The sequence below is a fragment of the Nyctereutes procyonoides genome, unplaced genomic scaffold, assembly GCF_905146905.1.
Source record: "Nyctereutes procyonoides isolate TBG_1078 unplaced genomic scaffold, NYPRO_anot_genome, whole genome shotgun sequence".
Lineage (NCBI taxonomy): Eukaryota > Metazoa > Chordata > Mammalia > Carnivora > Canidae > Nyctereutes > Nyctereutes procyonoides.
This window is the reverse complement of record NW_026575049.1, coordinates 1,218,373-1,241,051: the sequence shown is the minus strand read 5'-3', so window position 1 is coordinate 1,241,051 and position 22,679 is coordinate 1,218,373. Positions and strand designations below refer to the sequence as shown.

Sequence of the window (22,679 nt, the reverse complement as noted above, 5' to 3'; positions counted from 1 at the left end):
CTTGGTCAAAGGCAGGTAGGTGGTCGTGTCCGCCCCTGCCCCACCCCTCCAGCCCTAACTCAAGAAGCAGGGGATTCTCCTCACTGGAGGAGAGTTTCCACAGCTTCCCACAGCTAGCTTGGGCTAGTCCAGAGTCCGCCCTGGGTTGAGGACTCTCTAGGGCCAAGAGTTGGAGAGGAAGGCTCTCTTAGGTCCTTCTGCCCACTTCCCCCCACATAGCTACTGGCCCCTAAAGCTGAGGAGACTTCAGCAAACTGATTCCCTTATTCTCAGGATCCTCTGGCCATGAATCTCCTGGAAGGCTCTGTGGGGGTGGAGGACCTTGTGCTCCTGGAACCCCTAGAACAGGAGCCTCTGCTCAAGAACCTCCAGCTGCGCTATGAAAGCAAGGAGATTTATGTGAGTGCATCTGGGTGCCCCTGGCTGGGGGTGCGTGGCCAGAGAGTTCATGGGCTCCTATGGCTTCCTCCCCCTCCAAACACCGCCTACCCCCCCACCCCTGCTCATTCTCTTTACCTTTTTTTGGCTCTAGACCTACATTGGGAATGTGTTGATCTCAGTGAATCCCTACCAACAGCTGCCCATCTATGGCCCGGAGTTCATTGCCAAATACCAGGACTATACCTTCTATGAGCTGAAGCCCCATATGTATGTAAAGTGGCCGAGGGAAGGCTGAGGAGGCCCCAGCTTCCTGACAGCGACACACCCTAGTTTCCTTCATCCTTTCTCCTGAGGGGGGCTCTCCAGCCTCCCCCTTCTCCCTGGCCCCAGGAAGCCCCTTTCCTAGACCTACCACTGCCTCAGTCTAGTCCAAGTGAGGAGGGAGGATGACTCTGGGGGCTGGAGATGGAGTGAAAGCTGGTATCCTAGATTAACCCCACCTTAGTCATCACCTGCTTCCTCCCCCCAAGCTACGCTTTGGCAAATGTGGCATACCAGTCGCTGAGGGACCGAGACCGAGACCAGTGCATCCTCATCACAGGCGAAAGCGGAGCTGGCAAGACCGGTGAGGCGCCTGGCTAGGGGAGGCCGTGCAATCCCTGCTAGAACTACTCCCTCTTCTCTTTCTCTTTCCAAGCCAGGACTGGTCCTGCCCCACCCTAGAAATTCCTTCTCGGCTTGTCTGATCCTGAGGGCTGTGAGGTGTGGGACTTAAGGGGCATTAAGGAGGGTGGTGGGGATCCATGTGAAGGTTTCTCTTTCACAGAGGCTAGTAAGCTGGTGATGTCTTACGTGGCGGCTGTCTGTGGGAAAGGGGAGCAGGTGAACTCCGTGAAGGAGCAGCTGCTTCAGTCAAACCCGGTGCTGGAGGGTGAGGATTCCAGTCTCTCTTGTGCACCCCAGCCCTACCCTACTGGCCCCAGAGACACTCAGCCCTGTTCTCATTCTGCCTGGAAAATCTGAGACTGGCATGATGGCTAGAAGACCTTCCTCCTTCCCCTTCTCCAGAGCCCCCCTCTCCCCTCAGATCTCCTCACCTCCCCTCTCTCCATCTCTGCAGCTTTTGGCAATGCCAAGACCATTCGCAACAACAACTCCTCTCGATTTGTGAGTGACCATCTCCCTGGCCTGGGAGGAGAGGGTGTGGGGGCTTGAGAAGAAGGGATGTGGCACAGACCCTGCCAGACAGGGTGGTGAGCAGAGGAGGAAGCAAGGTCTGTCTCTCTCTCTCTCTCTCTCTCTCTCTCTCTCTCTCTGTCTCTCTCACCTCTGAAGGGAAAATACATGGATGTTGAGTTTGACTTCAAGGGATCCCCCCTCGGTGGCGTCATCACAAACTGTATGTGTCTCCCCATGCTGCCCACCACCTCTCTCGCCTCCCTGGCCCACAGTTCCCCCTTTGCCCATTTGCTATCGTGGGAAGGAACAGTAGGCTGGCAGGAGACTGCCCAGCCACGGGGGATGCCAGCGCCAAGGGCAGACTTGGGGGGAAGCGGTGGCGTCCTCCCCGTTCCTCAGGATGCTATTTTCTAACCCCCTCCGCCAGATCTGCTTGAGAAATCCCGAGTGGTGAAGCAGCTCAAAGGAGAAAGGAACTTCCACATCTTCTATCAGCTACTGGCCGGAGCGGATGCACACCTGCTGAGTATGTGCCTGTCCCAGACACACGACAGAAGAGCCCCAACCTCCGTTCAGTCCCTAGAGCCTTGGGCCCCTCTAGGCCCCTGGAGCCCTCATTCCTCTTCCTGCGCTCCTCACTCAGCATCTCATCCGCTCATTGTTGGGAACAATCCCCTGACCTCTGTGTTCTCTTCTTTTTCGGGGATTGTATTGCTAGGAAGAAGCCTTCTTGCCTCTTGACCTTCTCTTACTCCTCTCTCCTGCTTGGGTTCCTCTTTCCCCAGGCTGGCTTCAAAAGCAGAACACTTATTTCCATTTTTCATTCTTTCCTACCTTCAGTTTAAGGGACTTTTTTGATAGCTCAGCAGAAAATCATGCAGGATATTATAAGTGGTCAGGAACTTTTGATGAGCTGGAGTTGAAGTTGTTCTGGGTCTACCTCCACCTCATCCAGGCCCTGGCCCTGGTTTACTCTTCTTAGATGGTTTTATGGGGGTTCCATTTATTCATTCATCAAACATCTCTTGATCACTTACTGTGATGGAACATTGTGCTAGCCTCTAGCGATTCAGAAGTGAATATGACATGGACCATGTCCTCGAGAACTTACGGTCTTCCAGGGATGGCAGATGTGTAAGCAGAAACACTGCAAAATACAGTGTGATCGAGTGCCAACAGGTCTGTGCAGGTGGCTATGGGAGGGGAAGTCACAGAACACTCTGCTTGTCCCAGGGAGCCCTGGATCCTCGATGGGCCCAAGGTGGCTCTGGGTGGGCATCACTGCAGAGTCTGGTGGGACTTCAGGCCTTGCCAGTCCTGCCTCTAGCTGTGAGCACTGTGGGTATCTGGCCCCAAGGACCTGTCGATTTGGCTTCTGGTTGTTCTCTGCTGGACTTGTGTCTATCTCCTTTCCCTTCCTGGGGATTTCCGCGGTTTGAGAGCCCCTGCAGGTCTCATTATTCCTTCCTGGCTCAGTGGTCTTGGTTGTGTTCAGTGTGTCTGAATCATAGGCACTAGTACCTTGTTCTGGTTGATTCTGTTACCCATTGATGTAAGCTAAGTCTGGGTGGGACCTCCCTTGTGTCATCAGCCCTTTCTGACTCATTCTTTGTCCAGATACCTCTCTTTAGTAGGTTCCTGTTTCAAAATTTGTGTTTCTGGGGAAGCTGCCATTAAACTGTAGTTTGAGGGATATTCCCTGATTCTCAGATCATTTGAATAACAGATAATTGATATCCTTCAAGCTCCATGCTTAACCTATTACTTCCCATCTCAGGTGAACAGCTTTGACTGTTCCCTTCATTAAAAAGAAAAAAGTTTGTACATGCCAGGCAGGCACACAGAGTATGAAGATGAAAATGTCCCAATGCACAAGTTGTTCATTTGTGGGAGAGACAGAAAAAAACAAAAACCTAGCCCATGTGTTATGGGTTGGGATAGAGATCCACCATGGGGATCATAAGAGAATGGCTCAGCCCCACAACGTCAGAGAAAATCTTCCAGAAGAGGGGTCAGGATTGGGGAACATGGCATCTGCCTTCTTGTTGGCGCTTAGTGAACAAATAATGAATGAGCTAACTCTGACCAACGGTAAGATGTTGAGGCTGGGTAGGAGATATGTGCTCGCCCTTCTTTCCTCACCCTTGTCCTCTCAGAGCCTCTGAGAACTGAGCAGGGTGGAGAGTTTGCTTATTTATTTTTATTGTTTAGAAACTGAAGGTGGGAAGAAGAGTGGAATGAGTCTTTTCTTTCATAAAAGTCGGAAGAAAACCCCAACAATTAAGAACATGCAAACCCTAAATACTGCTTAAAAATTTAGTCTATTATTGTGGAAACTAATGATCCCCACACAAAGGAGGCTGGGGCAGAGCCTAAAACGAAAATGGTTCCTTTGAATGAGCCAGTAAACCAAGCCAGGGCAGGGGCTGTCAAGGCCAGAGGACTCCTGAGAGCTCCACGTACTAACCCTCTCCTCACACTGGCCCTCCCAGCGGCCCTAAAGCTTGAGCGAGACACAAGTGGCTATACCTACCTAAACCAGAAAGTGTCCAGAGTTGACGGCATGGACGACGCTGCCAACTTCAAGGCTGTACAGGTGGGTGCCTGGGGTGGGCCCTTAGACTGTCCCCGGAGCCCAGGATTTGGCTTTGAGAAGGGAGGCGTTGAGCTGGCACCGCACAGTTCAGCTTCTGATTTCTGCTCTCTCCTCAAGAGTGCGATGACCGTGATTGGGTTCTCGGAGGAGGAGATTCAGCGGGTGCTAGAGGTGACGGCCCTGGTTCTGAAGCTCGGGAATTTGGAGCTGGCAGATGAGTTCCAGGCCAATGGCGTGTCAGCCAGTAGCATCCGGGATGGGAAAGGTCTGTACCACCCTGCTGGTACCTGTCCCCCGCAACCCCAGGCGGCTCCCTGAAGCTCCTACTACAATTTCTATTTTTTCACCATCTCCTGTGTAACTGACTTCACTCCCATTCGGTGTCACTCAGCCCGTTCCTGAGTTCTTCCCCAAACACACTCATGGAGAATCCCCAGGGAGGCATTTGGGAATGAGGTTATGAAGTTTGATAGACCTACATTCTGGGACCTCTCTGAGTCTCCCTGGAGTCTTTGCAAAGAACCTCAGGAGATTCTCCTCATAAAGCAGATAAGGCACTCAGTGTCCAGAGCTCCCTCTCTCTTCTCAGAGATTTCTCCTGGGCCATGCTCTGGATGGGCTGTAAGGACATCCTCAGCAAGACCCAGGGGCACTTGTCTCCCAGCAGTGTCATGTCTCAGCCCCCCTCCCTCTCTGGGAGGGAATCCCTTTTCCAGGCCATGCTGTATTTCCTCCCCACCCCAGGTGTTCAGGAGATTGGGGAAATGGTGGGTTTGAATTCAGAGGAACTAGAGAAAGCTTTGTGCTCAAGGACCATGAAAACAGCCAAAGAGAAGGTGGTCACTGCCCTGAATGTCATCCAGGTAAGGGCCCTATGTGTGGGTGATTTGGGGACCCTTCTGTGGCTGCCATCCTAATGAGCTGGCTCTGCCCTGCAGGCTCAGTATGCTCGCGATGCTCTGGCTAAGAACATCTACAGCCGCCTTTTCAATTGGATAGTGAATCGAATTAATGAGAGTATCAAGGTAAGAGATTACTCTCCTCCCTCCTGTCTGCCTCACCTTTCTTGCCCTGCACCACTCCCATACTTTGGGTTCTGAGATGAACAGAGTAAGAAGGATGAATGGTAGGATACAGTTCCTTCCAATAGTGCATTGTTGTGGAAACATCTCTGGTTTTTTGAGTTTGACTCTCTGGATCCCCTACTTACCAGCTGTGTGGCCTTTCAGTTTCACAGAGATTCTGAGCCTCAGTTTCCTGATTTGGAAAATTGGACACTAATGCCTACCTGTTTCACAGGGCTTAGTGAGGATCAGATAAAATTATGTACCATATAACCCAGAAATTCCACACCCAGATATATATTTAAGATATATATCTAAGAGATTTGAAAACAGGTGTCCACTTAAAAACCAGTACCCATGGGGATCCCTGGGTGGCTCAGCGGTTTAGCGCCTGCCTTTGGCCCAAGGGCGATCCTGGAGACCTGGGATCGAATCCCACGTTGGGCTCCCGGTGCATGGAGCCTGCTTCTCCCTCTGCCTAGGTCTCTGCCTCTCTCTCTCTCTCTGTGACTATCATAAATAAATAAAAATAAAAATAAAAAAACAGTACCCAAAAGTTCATAGAGGCATTATTCATTTTTAGCCAAAAAGTGGAAATGACTCAAATGTCCATCTGATGATGATAGATAAACAAAATGTGGTATATTCATATAATGGGATATTATTTGGCCATAAAAAGGAAAGAAGTACTAATTCATGCTCAACATGGATAAATCTTTTTTTTTAAAAGATTTTATTTATTTATTCATGATAGTCACACAGAGAGAGACAGAGAGGCAGAGACACAGGCAGAGGGAGAAGCAGGCTCCATGCAGGGAGCCTGACGTGGGATTCCACCCCGGGTCTCCAGGATCGCGCCCCGGGCCAAAGGCAGGCGCCAAACTGCTGCGCCACCCAGGGATCCCAACATGGATAAATCTTGAAAACATACAAGGAGGAGAAGCCAGACACAGGGCACATATTAGATGATTCCATTTATATAAAATGTCTGAATAGACAAATCCATGGAGATTGGGAGTAGATTTATGGTTAGCAGGGGCTTAGGGGATGGGAAGCTGGAGTGACTACTAATGGGTATGGGTATAAGATTTCTTTTCTTTTTTTGGGGGGGGTATAAGATTTCTTTTGGGGATAATGAAAATGCTCTGGAATTAGGTAGTGGTGATGGTCATACACCTTTTGAATATACCAGAAAAACCCACTGAAGTATATACCTTTAAAGGTAAATTTTATGGAATGTGAATTGGATCAAAATAGAGCTATTGTTCAAATATTTTGTACATGAAAATGCCATCAGTTCAGAAGCTATTACTGAAAGGCAGCAGGAGAAAATAGGATTTGAATCTAGGTTTGGGTAAATGCTTAGCCCTCTTGAAATTTGATTTGTTCATCTGTAAAATGGGAATAATCACACCTTACGGGTTATCATGAGGTTTAATGAAGTAAGAGCATAGAATTTTTTGTAAAATGCTCTACAAATCTAAGAGATGATTATTTTCCTGAGAGGATCTTAATATCTTCCTGACTCGCACCCTTGGGAGCACCAGCCTGGAATCTGTTCATATCTCCCTTCTCCCTTCCTTTGCTTGTCCTCTAGCAGGAAGGAAGAAGAATAAAATCACAACATTTCTTTCCCAGCGTGGTCAATCTTTCTCTCTCTCTTTAAAGATTTTATTTATATATTCATTAGAGATACACAGAGAGAGAGAGGCAGAGACATAGGCAGAGAGAAACAGGCTCCCTCCAGGGAGCCTGATGCAGAACTTGATCCCGGGGTCCCTGAGCCAAAGGCAGACGCTCAACCACTGAGCCACCCAGGTGTCCCCCAGCATGGTCAATCTCACGAGTTGGCCTTCTGCTCCAATCACCTCCCTCCAGATGGCCCTGGCCTGGTGTACAGAGGAGGCCCATCCTTAGAGTTATCTTTTCCTTCCCTTCAGGTGGGCGTTGGGGAGAAGAAGAAGGTAATGGGGGTCCTGGATATCTATGGCTTCGAAATTTTAGAGGTGAGAGAGCTTCACCCAATTGCAGCACCCTGCTCCCCTGGGCTTGGAATGTGTAGACTCAAAGGGGGTGGTTTGAGAGAGGGGAGGTGTAGGACCGAGAGGGAAGGGTCTTGGGCTGAGCTGCTCCCTCTCTGCACTGGGTTCCCTCCCTCAGGATAATAGCTTTGAGCAGTTTGTGATCAACTACTGCAATGAGAAGCTGCAGCAGGTGTTCATCGAGATGACGCTGAAAGAGGAGCAAGAGGAATATGAGAGAGAGGTACGCTGAGCCTTCCCCCACTTACCTTCTTGGAAATTACTTCTGGGCATGTGCCAGATCTGTCCTTTCCTCCATCACAATTTCCTCTCACTTGTCCCCAGATGGGAACACAAAGGACAAAAAGTTTCCCTTGCACAGGTGAACAACAGTCTAGCATTACCCAGAAGCCCTGGTTGTTTTTATTTTTTTAAAGATGTTATTTATTTATTCATGAGAGACAGAGATAGAGGCAGAGACACAGGCAGAGGGAGAGGCAGGCTCCCTATGGGGAGCCCGATGTGGGACCCAATCCCTGATCCCCGGGATCACAGCTTGAGCCAAAGGCTCAACCACCGAACCACCCAGGCGTCCTGAAGTCCTGGTTTTTGTTCTCCATCCCCCAGTCCCCCTGCTCCTCTCCTCCACCCCCTGCAGGCCACGCAAAGAAGGGTCACACTGATGGAAGGGTGTGTGTGGGGAGACCTCACAAGGGTAAGGTGACAGCTGTGCGTGGCCTGCGGCACGCTTGAGCCAGATTTAGCGGAGACATTTCTCTTGGCCTTGTCACCCTACCACATCCCTCTCGGTGCTTTTCTCTAATGTTACAGAATTCTTTGTCTCCTCGAGCCCTGGCTGATGTCAGCGTCCCCTCTTGTAGCACCCTGATCCCAGACTTCCTCCTCAGACGTGCCCCGTGGCTCAACATTTCCACACTCCTTCCCTGGTTCGCGAGGACCTTTGTTTTCTATGACTAGGTGTTAGAAAAGCTATCTAATTGAGCTAATCCACCCCAAAGTGTGAACAGCTGAAGTCTCTCATCAAAACCCTCCTAGGGATGGCTGCCTGTGAGCCTTCAGGAATTTCCTGTGCCGAATTTCAGACAGTGTGGTCACGATGCGGGGGGAAAGGGTTTTCTTTAGTTGTGTTGTATCTTTTAATTTTAAAAATTTAAACGATCAGATACAGAATACATTCCTATACTTCCAAATTCAAAAAGCTGGGGCAACTGGGTGGCTCAGGGGTTGAGCATCTGGCTTCATTCAGCTCAGGGCGTGACCCTGGGGTCCTGGAATCGAGTCCCGCATCAGGCTTCCTGCATGGCACCTGCTTCTCCCTCTGCCTGTGTCTCTGCCTCTTTTTTTCCTTTCTTTTTACGATTTCATTTATTTATTCACGAGAGGCACAGAGAGAGAGAGAGAGAGAGAGAGAGAGAGAGGCAGAGACACAGGCAGAGGGAGAAGGAGCCTCCATTCAGGGAGCCCAAAGCAGGACCTGATTCTGGGTCTCTGGGATCCTGCCCTGAGCCGAAGGCAGCGCTAAGCCGCTGAGCCACCCAGGCTGCCCTATGTCTCTGCCTCTTGAGGTCTCTCATGAATAAATAAATAAAATCTAAAAAAAAAAAAAAAAGGAACCGAAGCACCTTAACGAACTGAGCCACCCAGGTGCCCCCATTCTTTTTTTTTTTTTTTAATACATCTGAGGTTAGGCTGCTAGGAATTTTTTTTAATTTCATTTATTTATTCATAGAGACACACACACAGAGAGAGGCAGAGACACAGGTAGAGGGAGAAGCGGGCTCAAGCAGGGAGCCCAACGTGGGACTCAATCCCGGGTCTCCAGGATCACGCCCTGGGCTGCAGGCGGCACTAAACCGCTGCACCACTGGGGCTGCCCAGGTGTCCTCATTCTTGCTGTTTCTTTTTTCTTTTCTTTAACTATACAATCCCAAAGTATCAGGTGGATTAGTGGCTCTTAAACTGTGTCCTGCGCCAGTAGCATCAGCAACCCCTCTTAGAAAGGCAGATTCCTGCGCTCTGTCCCAGACATGCTAAATCAGAAACCCTGCAGGTGGGGCCCAGCAGTCTGTTTTCCCAAGCTCCCCGGATAAGTGTGATGCAAGTGGGAGTAGCATTGATGTAGGTCTTTGAAGATGTATCAAGTTAGGTGTGTTGTTTGATGAAGTTGGCTCATGTGCTTTGGTTTTATAGGTCATTGCAAGAGCAGTGCAGTCATTTGCTCTTGCACATACTCAGGGACCCTTCCCTCCTCCCACACTGGGGTAATCCCTATCCTAGCCTTCACTCAACGTGTTACACTTCCCTCTCCACCCCACAGCACCTACAGGGCTCTCTGCAGCATCTCCCACTCCCTCACAGCTGCTTTGGGTCCTCCCACGAGTCTATCCACTCACCCCACCAATTCTCCACCAACGTCGAAGGGATGGGAACCTAAACAGAAACCACACCAAGCACCCCTCTTAACTATAGGATTTTTCTGAGCCCTTTGTGGGTTGGGTGAAAGGAAGCCTGAGTCCCATGAGGTCTTTGAAGACTTGTCTTGGACCTGCTCCTGTAACCTGTCATGTCTCTTCTCGCCAGGGCATACCATGGACAAAGGTGGACTACTTTGATAATGGCATTATCTGCAACCTCATTGAGCATGTGAGTTACCCTTCTCTCATCTCTGAGACCTACTTCCTCTTCCAGAAACTGCCTGAATATCCTTGCCCTGTCTCTCCCATCCTCTTCCCCTGCTCCACTTGGTAAGGATGGTAAGGAGGACAAAGCTGAGGTGCAGTGGGGCGGCAGTGAAGATGTGGACATATTGGAGAACCTGGCCTATGTTGGGCTGATCTTGTTTCCCTGACCAGAATCAGCGAGGCATCCTGGCCATGTTGGATGAGGAGTGCCTACGGCCTGGGGTGGTCAGTGACTCCACCTTCTTAGCAAAGCTGAACCAGCTTTTCTCCAAGCACGATCACTATGAGAGCAAAGTCACCCAGAATGCCCAGCGCCAGTATGACCACACCATGGGCCTCAGCTGCTTCCGCATCTGCCACTATGCGGGCAAGGTGACACAGCAGGGCTGGAGGGTAGAGACTAGGGCTGGACATGAGTGGAAGGCAATGGGGGAGGAAACTGCCGGGAGATGATATTTGGGAATTCTTCATGATGAGACTGGGAGCACCAAGTACTGGGACAAGGTCATGGGCCTCCAGACCAATAGCTGTTCCTCTACAGGTGACTTACAATGTGAACAGCTTCATTGATAAGAACAATGACCTACTCTTCCGGGACTTGTCCCAGGCCATGTGGAAGGCCCAGCACCCCCTCCTTCGGTCCTTGTTCCCTGAGGGAGATCCCAAGCAGGCATCTCTCAAGCGCCCCCCAACTGCTGGGGCCCAGTTCAAGAGTTCTGTGGCTATACTCATGAAGAACCTGTATTCCAAAAACCCCAACTACATCAGGTAACATGCTGGGCATATAGGGACATGACATGCAGCATACACAATGGCACATGCAGTTTCCGTGCGCTATAGAATCTGTCCATTGCAGCGGGGGTGGGATGGTCTCTGGAAAAGCCGCATCAGAGGCCCTTTCCTCATAAAATATAAAGCCAGATGAGTTGCTGAGAGTCCTATAGCAGGGAGAGCATCAGACTTTGGTAGGGACCATGCATGCTACAGTGAGCGAAGCTCAGAAGGCCAGTGTGTTCACTTCCTCTGAAAATTTTTCTACTAAGGGGAATATGTGCAGAATAGGGTTCCAGAGACCAGGATGGGTCATGCTTGCAAAGGTGAAGCTCCTGAGGCCTGTGCCTTGCACCCTTCTGCCCCAAGGTGTATAAAGCCCAATGAACATCAGCAGCGAGGTCAGTTCTCCTGGGATCTGGTGGCCATCCAGACTCAGTACCTGGGACTGCTAGAAAATGTGCGGGTGCGACGGGCGGGCTACGCCTACCGCCAGAGGTACGAGCCCTTCCTGGAACGGTACCGACTGCTGAGCCGGAGCACATGGCCTCGCTGGAATGGGGGAGACCGGTAAGGCCCCTGGGGAAGACTGGGGAGCAGGGAAGGGCAGGGCGGGAACCATCTGGGGGCTGGGGAGAGAGCAGAGAGTGCCATGGAAATCACCAAAGCTCTGTGAATAGATACCTGGGGAAATAGATGATCACTTTTCAGAAGTTCTGAAGTCTGTTCAAGCCCTGAACTTTTCTCCCTGGGTATATGGAGTTGACAAAAGGTGAAAGAAGACCCTTCCTTGGGATGCCCCTGGGCAGCTTTCCCTCTCTGTTCCTGTAGGGAGGGGGTCGAGAAGGTCCTGGGGGACCTGAACTTGTCCTCAGAGGTGGCCTTCGGGAAGACAAAGATTTTCATCAGAAGCCCCAGGACAGTGAGTTGGAGGGGCCCCTTGTGTTTGGCGGGGGTGGGAGGCAGAAGGGTTGGAGAGCCCACGAGTGAGATGCTGGGGTAATGGGCAGCATCTGTAACTGGAGATAGATGGTGGGTGAGGAAGTCTGCTCTCGGCAGGGGCTTTGTCCCTGGGACCTGAATCCTCGGGCTCCCACCCTGCCCTGAGCCCTGGCAGTTAGGTGCTTGCAGGTCCACCCTGAGTGCCTCTAGCTGAACTAGGACTCTTGAGGCTCCGGGGGATGTGCCACTCCTGTCTGTGTGTCTGAACCTAGCACAGGCCTGGGACAGAGTTTAGTAGGTGCCTGTTGAGTGAGTGAACTGCTGAATGAAGGTGCTAAGGAAGCACTGGCTGGGAAGGCCCTGGCACCCACGGCACCGGAGAGCAGCGCAGTTTCCCCAGGCCAGCCTTTCTGCCCCTCTTTCCCCATTACTGCAGTTGTTCTTCCTGGAAGAGCAGCGGCGCCTGCGCCTGCAGCAGCTGGCCACGCTCATACAGAAGGTCTACAGAGGCTGGCGCTGCCGGACTCACTACCAGCTGATGCGCAAGAGTCAGATCCTCATCTCCTCCTGGTTTCGGGGCACCATGGTATCGGTCACCCCCCAGTCCAATCCTCATCACTCCGATAAGAGACTGGAAGCAGGAGAGATGGTTCGGGACATGGAGTTTCTTCTAACAGTCCTATTCTTTTCTGCAGCAAAAGAAACGATACGAGAAGATGAAGGCATCAGCAGTGTTGATCCAGGCTTTTGTGAGAGGGTGGAAGGTAATGGGGAATTGCAGAGGGGTTTCCTACCCTACGTGGGCCCTTCCCCCATGTGGCTTCTCCTGGATTGTGCCAGCTGCTGGGGAGAAATATAGTAGCAGAAAGCAAGTCCTGCCCACACCCAGGACGTCCTGTGATGTGATGGCATGTCTGAGTCTGGGTGTGTTTCCGGGTGCACTGGTGTGTGTCTGGGAGTGTGGGTGTGCATTGGGGAGAGAGTATGTATGCCTGGATGCATCTCCCACCTGGCGGCAGAGCTCTGCCTGCTGCTTTAAGCGCCCTCCTCTTGGCCAACGTGTCTGCCTGTACACTCTCCCTCCAGCACCGGCTTGGCTCTTGATCTTTCTGTGTCCTTTGTGTGGGTGAGAGACAGTAGAACCTCCTCTAGAACCTCCTCTAGGTCTAACTGTCTATCTTTATTTTGGCTCCTTTCTTGAATGTCCTTGCCAGGCCCGCAAGAATTATCGAAAATACTTCCGATCAGGGGCTGCCCTCACCTTGGCAAATTTCATCTACATGAGCATGGTAAGTGGTAAGGGTCAAAAGTGGAAGGTGGGGGGTTGAGGAGGGAGGGACAGGTTTGGAAAAGGAAGATGAGGGATTTGAGAAGATGTGACTCAAAGCTTTCCTCCAAAAAGCTTCTCCACTCTGCTTGTACTTTATTATTATTATTATTTTTAAAGATTTTATTTATTCATTCATGAGAGAGAGATAGGCAGAGGGAGAAGCAGGCTCCACACAGGGAGCCTGATGTGGGACTCGATCCCAGGTCTCCAGGATTGGGCCTTGGGCTGAAAGCGGTGCTAAACCACTGAGCCACCCGGGCTGCCCTGTACTTAATTATTAAGTCCTAGGATACAACGTAATGGGGCAGCAACCCAGAGGGAGCAGGCTCCAGCGTCCCAGCGTGCATTCTGGCATGAGCAGACACTGCAGGCAACCTTGTGGCGGGAAGGGGCCCCAGCACACCCTCACTGGTCCATAGTGAATAGGTTTGAGAAGAGATGGGCTGGGTGGTTAACAACAGTGGAAGAGTCTGAGCCTCGTGGAAGAGTGCTGTGAGGATGCACACAGGGTGAATTAACCCAGCCTTCCAAGATCCATTTTAGGGTTGGGGTGAAGGTGGAGGAATCATATCTCTCTTCCACCTCCTCTGAAACTAGAGCAAGTGAGTCCAAAAATTAAATCTCAGGAAAGATCTTAATTCTGGAAGACTTGACTCCAGGTGGCAGGACGAAGCCAGGACATCAAACTATGGGCAGTTTCCAGTGAGAGAAAAGCAGACAGAGGAGGCTGGTCCACCCAATAGCGACGGTGCTCCTGAAGAGTGGTGAGGGACAGCAGACAGGTAGCTAGGAGCATTTCCAGCAAAACCTTGAGAAAGGCCAGAGAGAGGGAGGGAGAGCAAGACATCTTGGACAGAGGGCTGCGGTAAAAGAGAACTGGCTTCTGCTGATTCTGTTTTTGACAGTTGTTAGGACTCTTACTAATTATGCTTGTGAGATACACTGGAGCTCCCCTTTGTGGTTGGAGAGGCGGGATTCCTAGGTCGAATTGTGGAATGGGGTCTCTGGTCTCCTTATCGCCTCCCTAAGTGTTCACTGTGCCCCCCTCTCGCCCCAGGGAGGTTCCATCTTCCCAGCCCTCTTCCATTGCCTGTGTCTAGAGCTGGCTGTAGGGCGGCTGCCTTCCTAGAGGACGTGCTGTCTTGCTGCATACCTGAGGCCTGCAATCTGATTTGACACTTATCTCCAGACTGATCCTTCCTCTACCTTTTCTTTCACCTGTACATTATCAGGCATCTGCTGAATGTCACCCCAGGAGCTGTTGGGTTTAGACTAATATCTCATTGAATCACAACCCCTGCAGAAGCATGCATACAGGGGCCACTCGGCTTCGATTCCTCCAGTGTTTCTAACTAGTCTGTATTCTGCTGTTGCCTTGCCTATGACTAATGCTGATACTTATTATCTTTTGAACACTTACTATGCGCTAAGCCCTTCACATGCATTAACTCTAATGCTCTCAAAAATCCTGTGAGGTAGACTCTTGTCTTTCCCACATTTTGTAGGTAAAAAACTGAGGCCTAGAGAGGCTGAGTAACTCACTAGGGGTCCCACGTGTGGTAAGTGCAAGAGAGCTGGGATAGAAACTCTTTGACTCCAGAGTTTTAACGCCTGCCTGAGATTGTCTCCCCACACTGTCCCCCCACCACCACCCATAGAGGCCTACTCAGGGCAGAAGGGCTATAAAGGGAAAGGCAGGACTTTCTAGATCTAGAAAAAACAAACACTTAAAAAAAGAAAACCCTCAGAGGTTCCACATCAATTAGAACATGGGGGATTGCATGAAATGCTTAGGAATGTTTATTGAATTAAATCAAACTAGACCAGACCAAGGACTGGGGACTTAAACGAAGGTCTAAGGTGATTAGACCAAGCCTGCTAGATCTTTGTAGTGGAAGAATCAAAGAGCTTGGATAGTTCTTAGAGGGGTACAGCAATATACTGAGTGTATTGCCTTTTTCTATTATAATTTTTCTAAACTAATGTCTTAGTAGAACATTTTTTATAAAAATACCCAAAACATGGAAGTGTTCAAAAATCAAGTCATTTTTAAAATAATTTATTTATTTTAGAGAAAGAGAGCATGAGTGAGTAAGGCAGAGAGAGGTGGGGGAGGGGCAGAGGGAGCGAGAGAATCCTGAGCAGAGCGTGGAGCCTGACGTGGGGCTCGAGCTCAGGACCCTGAGATCATGACCTTAGCTAAAATCAAGAGTTGGCCGCTTAACCTACTGAGCCTGGGCGCCCCAAGAGCAAGCCATTTTCTTTATCTTCAGGTCTACCTCACAAACAGAGTGCTGGGTGCTCCCTGGGCTATAAAGACTTAGGGGTCCTTGTTCTAGATTGCGGGAGACTAAACATGGGTGAAACTTGATTGGATCCTAGAACAGGAAAAATAAACACAAAACTTTTTTTAAAAGGACATTTTTATTTATTTATTTTTAAAATTCTTTTTTTAAAAATGTTTATTTATTTATGATAGTCACAGAGAGAGAGAGAGAGAGGCAGAGACACAGGCAGAGGGAGAAGCAGGCTCCATGCACCGGGAGCCCGACATGGGATTCGATCCTGGGTCTCCAGGATTGCGCCCTGGGCCAAAGACAGGCGCTAAACCGCTGCGCCACCCAGGGATTCCCCCTAAAAGGACATTTTTAGAAGTTTATAAAGGACATTAGGAGAAATTTGTACATGCATTGCTGTTGGATGAGTGTATCTAATTAACGTTAGTCTTCTTACATTGGAGGAGGAATTATGATTTGTATAGAATAATGTCCTAGTTCTTGGAAGATACATGCTTAAGTCTTAGGGAAAAAAATGTCATGATTTCTATAACCTACTTTAGGATGATATGGTGGCAAAGATTTATCTATATGTGCATATGTGTGTGTATTTATATATTTATACCCATTTGTTATATATGTGTGCATGTGTTAGAGAGCCTGCAAGTAGGGCAAGGTGTTAATATCAGTTGGTGAATTTAGGGAGGAGTATATGGTATACAATTGTTTGCTGTAATGTTTTTGTAAATTTTTATGTAAGTTTAAAAACTTTCAGGGGCACCTGGGTGGCTCCGTTTGGTAAAGCATCTGCATTCAGCTCAGGTTGTGATCCCAGGGCCTTGGGATGGAGAGCCTCGTGTCAGGCTCCCTGCTCAGCGGGGAGTCTGCTTCTCCTTCTTCCTCTGCCCCTCCCCCTTGCTCATTCTCTCTCTCTCTCTCTCAAATAAATAAAATCTTTTTTAAAAAGCTTTCAAAATAAGACAATAAGTTGTATAAATTTTTTAAATATTAAGTCAGATTATATCACTCTTTCCCTTAAAATCCTTTATGGTGTTCTGTTTCACTCTGAATAAAAACCAGTGTTCTTATCTCAGCCTACAAGGCCCTTCATGACCTGTACTTGACCAGCCAACTCTCTGATCTCCTCTTGCTCGATTTAGTCCAGTCACTCTTTTTGTTTCTGGAATATGCTATCACTCATTTCCTGTTTCAGGGCCAGCTTCTTTTTGCAGCATAGCATATAAATTTATCTGACATTACATGATATGTTCACTTGCTGTGGGTTGTCTCCTTTCCCACCCCCAGTAGAATGTAAGTAAGCTCAATGGGAATATAGACCCTGCTCTGTTCATTGCTGTGTCTCCATACCTAGAACAGTGTCAAGCATAGAGCAGACACTCAATAAATGTGGAATGGTGGGGGAAAAAAAACTCAGCTGGGGATCCAGACCCCCAAGAACTCGCTGTCTAGAAGAGGAAAAAGTTTTCCATGCAAATAACAGTAGTCCAAACACAGAAGTATAGACCAAGTGCCATGGGGCTTCAGAGAAAGGAGAGGCAGCCTTGGTTTGGGGAATCCAGGAGGACTTTGAACTACATCTCAAAGGACAGGTAGGATCTGAGTGGGCAGGGCTGAGCTGAGAGTAGAATAGGCTAAGGCACAGAGTGATGATGCATGGGCTGGTTGGAGGCCAGGATAAGGAGTCCTGTCTCAGAGGTGTGCCGAGATTGTGCAGGGGATCCTGCAGCACGAGGCTGGGCTCTCAGTAGAAGACTTCTAATGCCAGGTTGAGGTGTTGGGCTTGACTGATGAGTGAGGAGGGGAGATGGCCACTGCAGACAGTGGCGGCCAGCTGTAGGCATGTGTGAAGTGAGACAGCTATAGGGGCAAAATATGGAGGCCAGTTTTCATCTTGGTTCCTCTCACCTCACGACCCTGGTTCCCTACTTGGAACTAATCCTTCCCTCCCTTCGGTCTCCCATGCATGCTCTTACTAGCCAGCCTCCATGCTTCTCCCTCTGGGTGGCCTCCCTCTTTTTTAGTAGCAGGATCTGGATGAGAATTTGTCTGTTGGGGGGTCTTTCTTCTCATCAGTCCACTCCCAATCTCCCCCGCGCCCCCCGCCCCCCCCCCATCTGCATTCCCAATCTAGACACAGAAGTTCCTGCTGGGGCTAAAGAACAATTTGCCATCTACCAACATCCTGGACAGAACGTGGCCAGCTGCCCCATACAGGTACTTCCACACGGCTAACCAGGAGCTGCAGAAGCTCTTCTACCACTGGAAGGTGAGTGGGGCCAGGGAGCCTCTCCTCTCATTTGTCTTTTTCCCCTCCTCCCTCTGATTTTCCTCTTCTGCCTCCCTCTTCCACCTTTTTTTTTTTTAAAGCATACCTGACAAACCTGGCCATTTTAACCATTTTTAAGTAGACAGTTCCGTGGCATTAAGCACATTCATATTGTTGTGCCACCATCACTACTACTCATCTCCATACTATTTTTCATCCTCCCAAACTGAAACTCTGAACACATTAGACAGTAACCCCCAGTACTGTACCAGTACCCGGTACCAGTAACCCCCCACTCCTCCAGCCCCTGGCATGTAGACTCTACTTTCTCTGAGTCCGACTGTTCTAGGCACCTCATATAAGTAGAATCGTACATTTGTCCTTTAATGTCTGGTTTATTGCACTCAGCATAGTGTTCTGCCATCGGGAAATACTTATCGAGGATCTTCTAGACTAGGCCTTGCGCTGTGTGCTGGGCATACAGCCTTCCCTCCTAGGGCTGGCATTTGATCATCTCCATCCCTCTCCCCCAGAGTCCCTCAGCCCCCAATGCTCCCCCAGCCCTGCCCTCTCTGAAGTGCTAGAGCCTCTTCCATTCCCTGTCTCTCCTCTTCTCCAGTCCCTGCCCTCCCTCCACCTCTCAGAGTACCCTCCCAACCCCCCAGCCCCTTGACTCCCTGAGCTTAGCCCCGACCCTCCCCATCACAGTGCAAGAGATTCCGGGATCGGCTGTCCCCGAAGCAGGTAGAGATCCTGAAGGAGAAGCTCTGTGCCAGCGAACTGTTCAAGGACAAGAAGGCTTCCTACCCCCAGAGGTGAGGGCCCCTCAGGCCCTGTGCATGTCCATTGAGAGCACAGAGAGGATCCTCCAGGTGGGATAGGGTGGTGGTTCCCAAACTTGAATGTGCATCAGCACCACCTGGCAGGCTTGATAACACCCAGACTGCTCCACCCCCTTCTCAAAGTTTCTGAATCAGAAGGTCTGGGGCTGTGGGCCCAAGAATTTGCCTTTCTAACAAGTCCCCAGGGGGCGCGGCTGTTGGTCCTGGACCATGCTCTGAGAACCACTGAGATGGAGGATAGGGTGGAAGATGGGAAAAGAGGCACAAGAGGACTAGGATGGGGCCTCACTGTGGGGAGGTGCTGGGCCTTGGGGGTCAGGGGCAGGGACTGAGGCTCCACTGCATACCTCCTGTGTGTCCTCAGCGTCCCGATCCCATTCCACGGTGACTACATTGGGCTGCAAGGGAACCCCAAGCTGCAGAAGCTGAAGGGTGGGGCGGAAGGGCCCATTCTGATGGCGGACACTGTGAAGAAGGTCAATCGTGGCAACGGCAAGGTGAAGGCTGGCGTCCTGAGCCTGCTCCAGAGCCTTGGGGCTGCTAGCTGGAGGGGTGGGGGTTAGCCCTCACCCTTCCTCACACTTCCCTCTTCTGTCCCTAGACTTCCTCTCGAACTCTTCTCTTGACCAAGGGGCATGTGATTCTCATAGACACCAAGAGTTCCCAGGCCAGAACTGTCATTGCGCTGGACAATGTGGCTGGGGTGTCAGTCACCAGCTTCAAGGATGGGCTTTTCAGCTTACATCTGAGTGAGGTATCAGAGCTCCAGGGGTGCAGGCCCTCACACTGGAGGTGGTAGGCATCCCAGGGTCGGGGTGGGCTGGAGGTGATGGGGCCCAGACCCCTCACTCTGGGCCTTCAATGCCTCTCAGCCTGCTCCTATGGAAGAAAAATGAATCCCTTCCTCATTCTTTTCCCCCTTCCTAAGATATCATCAGTGGGTTCCAAGGGGGATTTCCTGCTGGTCAGCGAACATCTGATTGAACTACTAACCAAAATGTACCAGGCTGTGCTGGATGCCACACAGAAGCAGCTTCCAGTCACCGTGACTGAGAAGTAAGGCCATGAGCTGGTGCTGAGGGCCAGCTTGGGGACAGATGACCAAGCTGTTGGTCATTGTGACCAGGAGAATTTGTGTAGTCAGAAACTGAAGCACACTCCGTCAGGGCAAGGCTCGGAGGTGCTTCTTAGTCTCCCCACCCAAGTTCTCTGGGGCCCTGAGTCTTCTGACTCGAGGGGAGGAGATGTACTACCTTCAGGAAGGGGAGGGAAAGCCATCGTGCAAATATGGGAGTAGGGGTGAGGGGATGGGGGGATGGGCTTTACCCCTCTCTCTATTCCCCGTCCAGATTCTCACTGAAGTTCAAGGAGAACAGAGTGGATGTCAAGGTCATCCAGGGCGCTGAGGGTGGTAAAAATGGCAAGCTAAGCTGCAAGAAGAAAGGGAGCCGTTGCCTGGAAGTGACTGTATAGCGTGGAGGTGGAGGCTTAACAGAGACTGCAGCTTCGTTTCCTGGATCAGGGCCAATCCCACCCACCCACCCACCCACGTTTGTGGGGGGATCTCATGTCCAACCCCTCTGACCCTTGTATGGGGCTCAGAGACTGAAGAACCCTTGAAGAGGACCTTTCCTCTCCCAAGCTCTTCCAGTCCCCTCTCCCTTAGAACTTAGCTTCCTCCCACCCTCAACCTCCTTGCTCACTAATAAAACAAGTGACTTCCCAAACATTTGATTAGTGTGGGTGGGTCCCTGTTCCCCCACCTTTGCAGGGCTTGTATTTTGTCTGCCCTCACCCCCTTGCCCTCCTCGGGCTCCTTGGAGCTAGCAAATACAGATAATAAGAATGGAAAAGAAGGGAAATTGTCTTCGGGCTCCTTGACCGGCTGCGCTCTGGCAGGGTTTGGAGAGCCTCGGGTGGGGGTGGCGCAGCTAGCTATGGGGCTCAGGTCCCAGGTGGCCAATGGGCTGATTCATTAAGTGTGTCCCTGGAGGGAAGAAGTGAGGATCCCTGTCCTGTCGGAAACTAGGATCCTTTGGAGATTTAGCCTGAAAAGAGGCCCAAGGCTGGAGGGCTTATGTGAGCTGAGGTGAGCTGGGGAATGCAGGGTCCCCTGCACCCAGGAGCTCCCTGCCCCCTCCATCCTCAAGCTCATCCCTGGGCTCTGCCCCCAGCATCCTCTTCCTTCCCACACACCAGCGATGCCAGGCTTCTGCCCACAGTTTTGCTAATCTCTGCCCCCGCAGCTGGGGCTGCAGCTGGTGGCACTTGGGGCGGGAGGCTCCCGGACCCAGCCGCTCCCACCCTTATGACGAGTCTCCTCCCTCTTGTCTTCATTTATTTTCTCTGTATCATCATCGCCATTATTTTCTCCTTGATTTTCAGCTGTCTCACACCATCTCGTTGTCCCGTCTCCGTGGGCTCTAATAGTGACACGTAATGTCGTGTATAATGCTTTGAACATCTCCCCTCCCCCTTAATCTCCCTTTCCTATAGACTCTGCTCTGCTCAGGCTCTCCCACCCCCGTCATCGCTACCTATAGGGAGCAAGCAGCTCCTGCGCTTGCAGTAAAATGTAGACTCTTGCTCCGTGAGGCCTTTGTTGTTCCTGCCTCTGGATGTCTCTCCTTCCTGGCGCCATCCCTCCCTCCCTCCCCGTCTCCCCCACCGAGCTCTTGGAGCCCTGAGGTCCAGCTTTCCCTCTGCCTGCAGCCTGGGCGGCGGGAGCCCGAGGAGCGTCTCCTGTGGCCTGCACCTCAGCCTCGCCCCGCTGAGCCCCCCTGGCACCCCCCCTCCCCAGCACTGGGAGCACCGGGAGCACTAGGAGCAGCCGGAGCCAGCTCAGCTCAGCTGGCTCAGCCCCGGCCAACGGGGGGGGGGGGGGGGGGGGGGGGGCGCTGCGTCCTGAGTCAGCCTCCCCGCAGCCCCCCCTTGACTCCTTGACTTCCCAGAACCGGGCTGGAGGGCCAGTGTGGCAGGGGTGCCCACCAGAGCCTGCCCGCCCCTGCTCCGCCTCGCCTCCTGCTCCCAGGGCCCAAATTGTCGTCACTTACCCAGTGAAGTGTCTGGTCATTTGCAGAAGCAATTTCAGGAGGCTGTGCAGCTGCTGCTCCCCATCCCGTGCCCTTCCTGGGCTCTCGGGCTGGGGAAGTGGGGGGAAGGCCAGTGGAGTCTCCCCTGCCCTCCCTCCACCCGGGGGTGCTCCTCTGAGGAAGGCTGGGGGCTCCTGAGTTTCCTGTCTCTGCCCCTCTTCTCTTCTGGGCCTACTTGAGGGGGGAGCCTCCAGGGGCTCAGGTGCCCCACCTGTGCTGCAGAGCTTGGGTCACTGCAGCGTGTCCCCAGAGGTGCAGTTCTGCGGCCTCCCTGCTCGGCCAGGCCCACGACCCCAAGGCCTGGCTAGCCCCCCGGGGAGCCATTCCACCTCAGCTCAGGCCAGCTCTCCTCGGTCTCCCTGGCTCAGCCTATTTCCTCTGCCAGAAAGCAGAGGCTCCTCCAGTTCCTTGCTGAGGGCTGTGGGCAGCCTCTGGGCGCCCCCCCTCCCCCGCAGGACCCTGCAGGACTCTGAAGCTGCCCTCGTCCCACTCTCCTGGTCCTGCGCGCCTGCCTCTCCCTCCCCACCCCACGACTCACCCCCAGGATGCCGAGGCGTCCGTCCCCATTGCGCCCTGGTTGTGCACGTGCTGGACATCTGCGGGTCATCCTGCCTGCACAACATGCTCCCCTTGCCTGCTTCGACCCCGGGAACGGCCACAAACCCCATCGCAGTGCAACTCAAGGAACACACATTTTCCTGGCCTCATCTCCAGCCCACCCCAGCAACGAAGAGGGGGAGCTCTAGAGGGAGGACCTGCTAGGGACCCCGCTCCTCTAGGTCACTGACAGCTGTCTGAGATGTGGCTCAAAGGAAAAGTGTCAAGGGAAAAACCACCTAGGTGCTCTGGAGCTGCAACACGCACTTTCCACGCCTTTGGCATACGGTTTGTGGGCAGGATGAAGCCCTGCCTGCCTAGGCCTTCAAAGCCTCCCTCCCTCATCACCTTTCTGGCTTAGTTTAGTATTAGCTCTTTCAAGTCTTTGCTAATCCCAGAGATCAAGGGGTGACCAGTTCTCCCTGCCATCCCCTTGCTCCCCCCATCCTTGGCTCCTGCCATCCTCTGTGAGATGCTGCATCATCAAAGGACATTATTCATGGTGGACCTTTGCTGAAGCCCTGCTTGTCTGGTTCAGGGCATGGCGGCAGGGATGGGGGGTTGGTGGTGGAGAGAGGCTGCCTCAGACCTCAGAGATG

The 22,679-nt window shown here is 51.6% G+C and overlaps 1 protein-coding gene across 1 annotated transcript; it reads left to right on the top strand.

The window, feature by feature from the left end:
* The first annotated feature begins 285 nt into the window (after positions 1–285).
* MYO1A (myosin IA) lies at positions 286–20,125 on the top strand. Its single transcript, XM_055328373.1, has 27 exons — positions 286–399; positions 533–648; positions 912–1,006; positions 1,208–1,312; positions 1,502–1,548; positions 1,717–1,780; positions 1,988–2,086; positions 4,053–4,156; positions 4,274–4,421; positions 4,901–5,019; positions 5,095–5,181; positions 7,161–7,226; positions 7,381–7,485; positions 9,843–9,905; positions 10,115–10,315; positions 10,485–10,711; positions 11,084–11,284; positions 11,546–11,636; positions 12,093–12,242; positions 12,352–12,420; positions 12,871–12,945; positions 17,415–17,549; positions 18,258–18,364; positions 18,756–18,888; positions 18,993–19,145; positions 19,320–19,447; positions 19,741–20,125. The coding sequence occupies exons 1-27, from the start codon at positions 286–288 to the stop codon at positions 19,862–19,864; spliced, it is 3,126 nt and encodes a 1,041-aa protein (XP_055184348.1). The 3' UTR covers positions 19,865–20,125.
* The last annotated feature ends 2,554 nt before the right edge of the window (positions 20,126–22,679 follow it).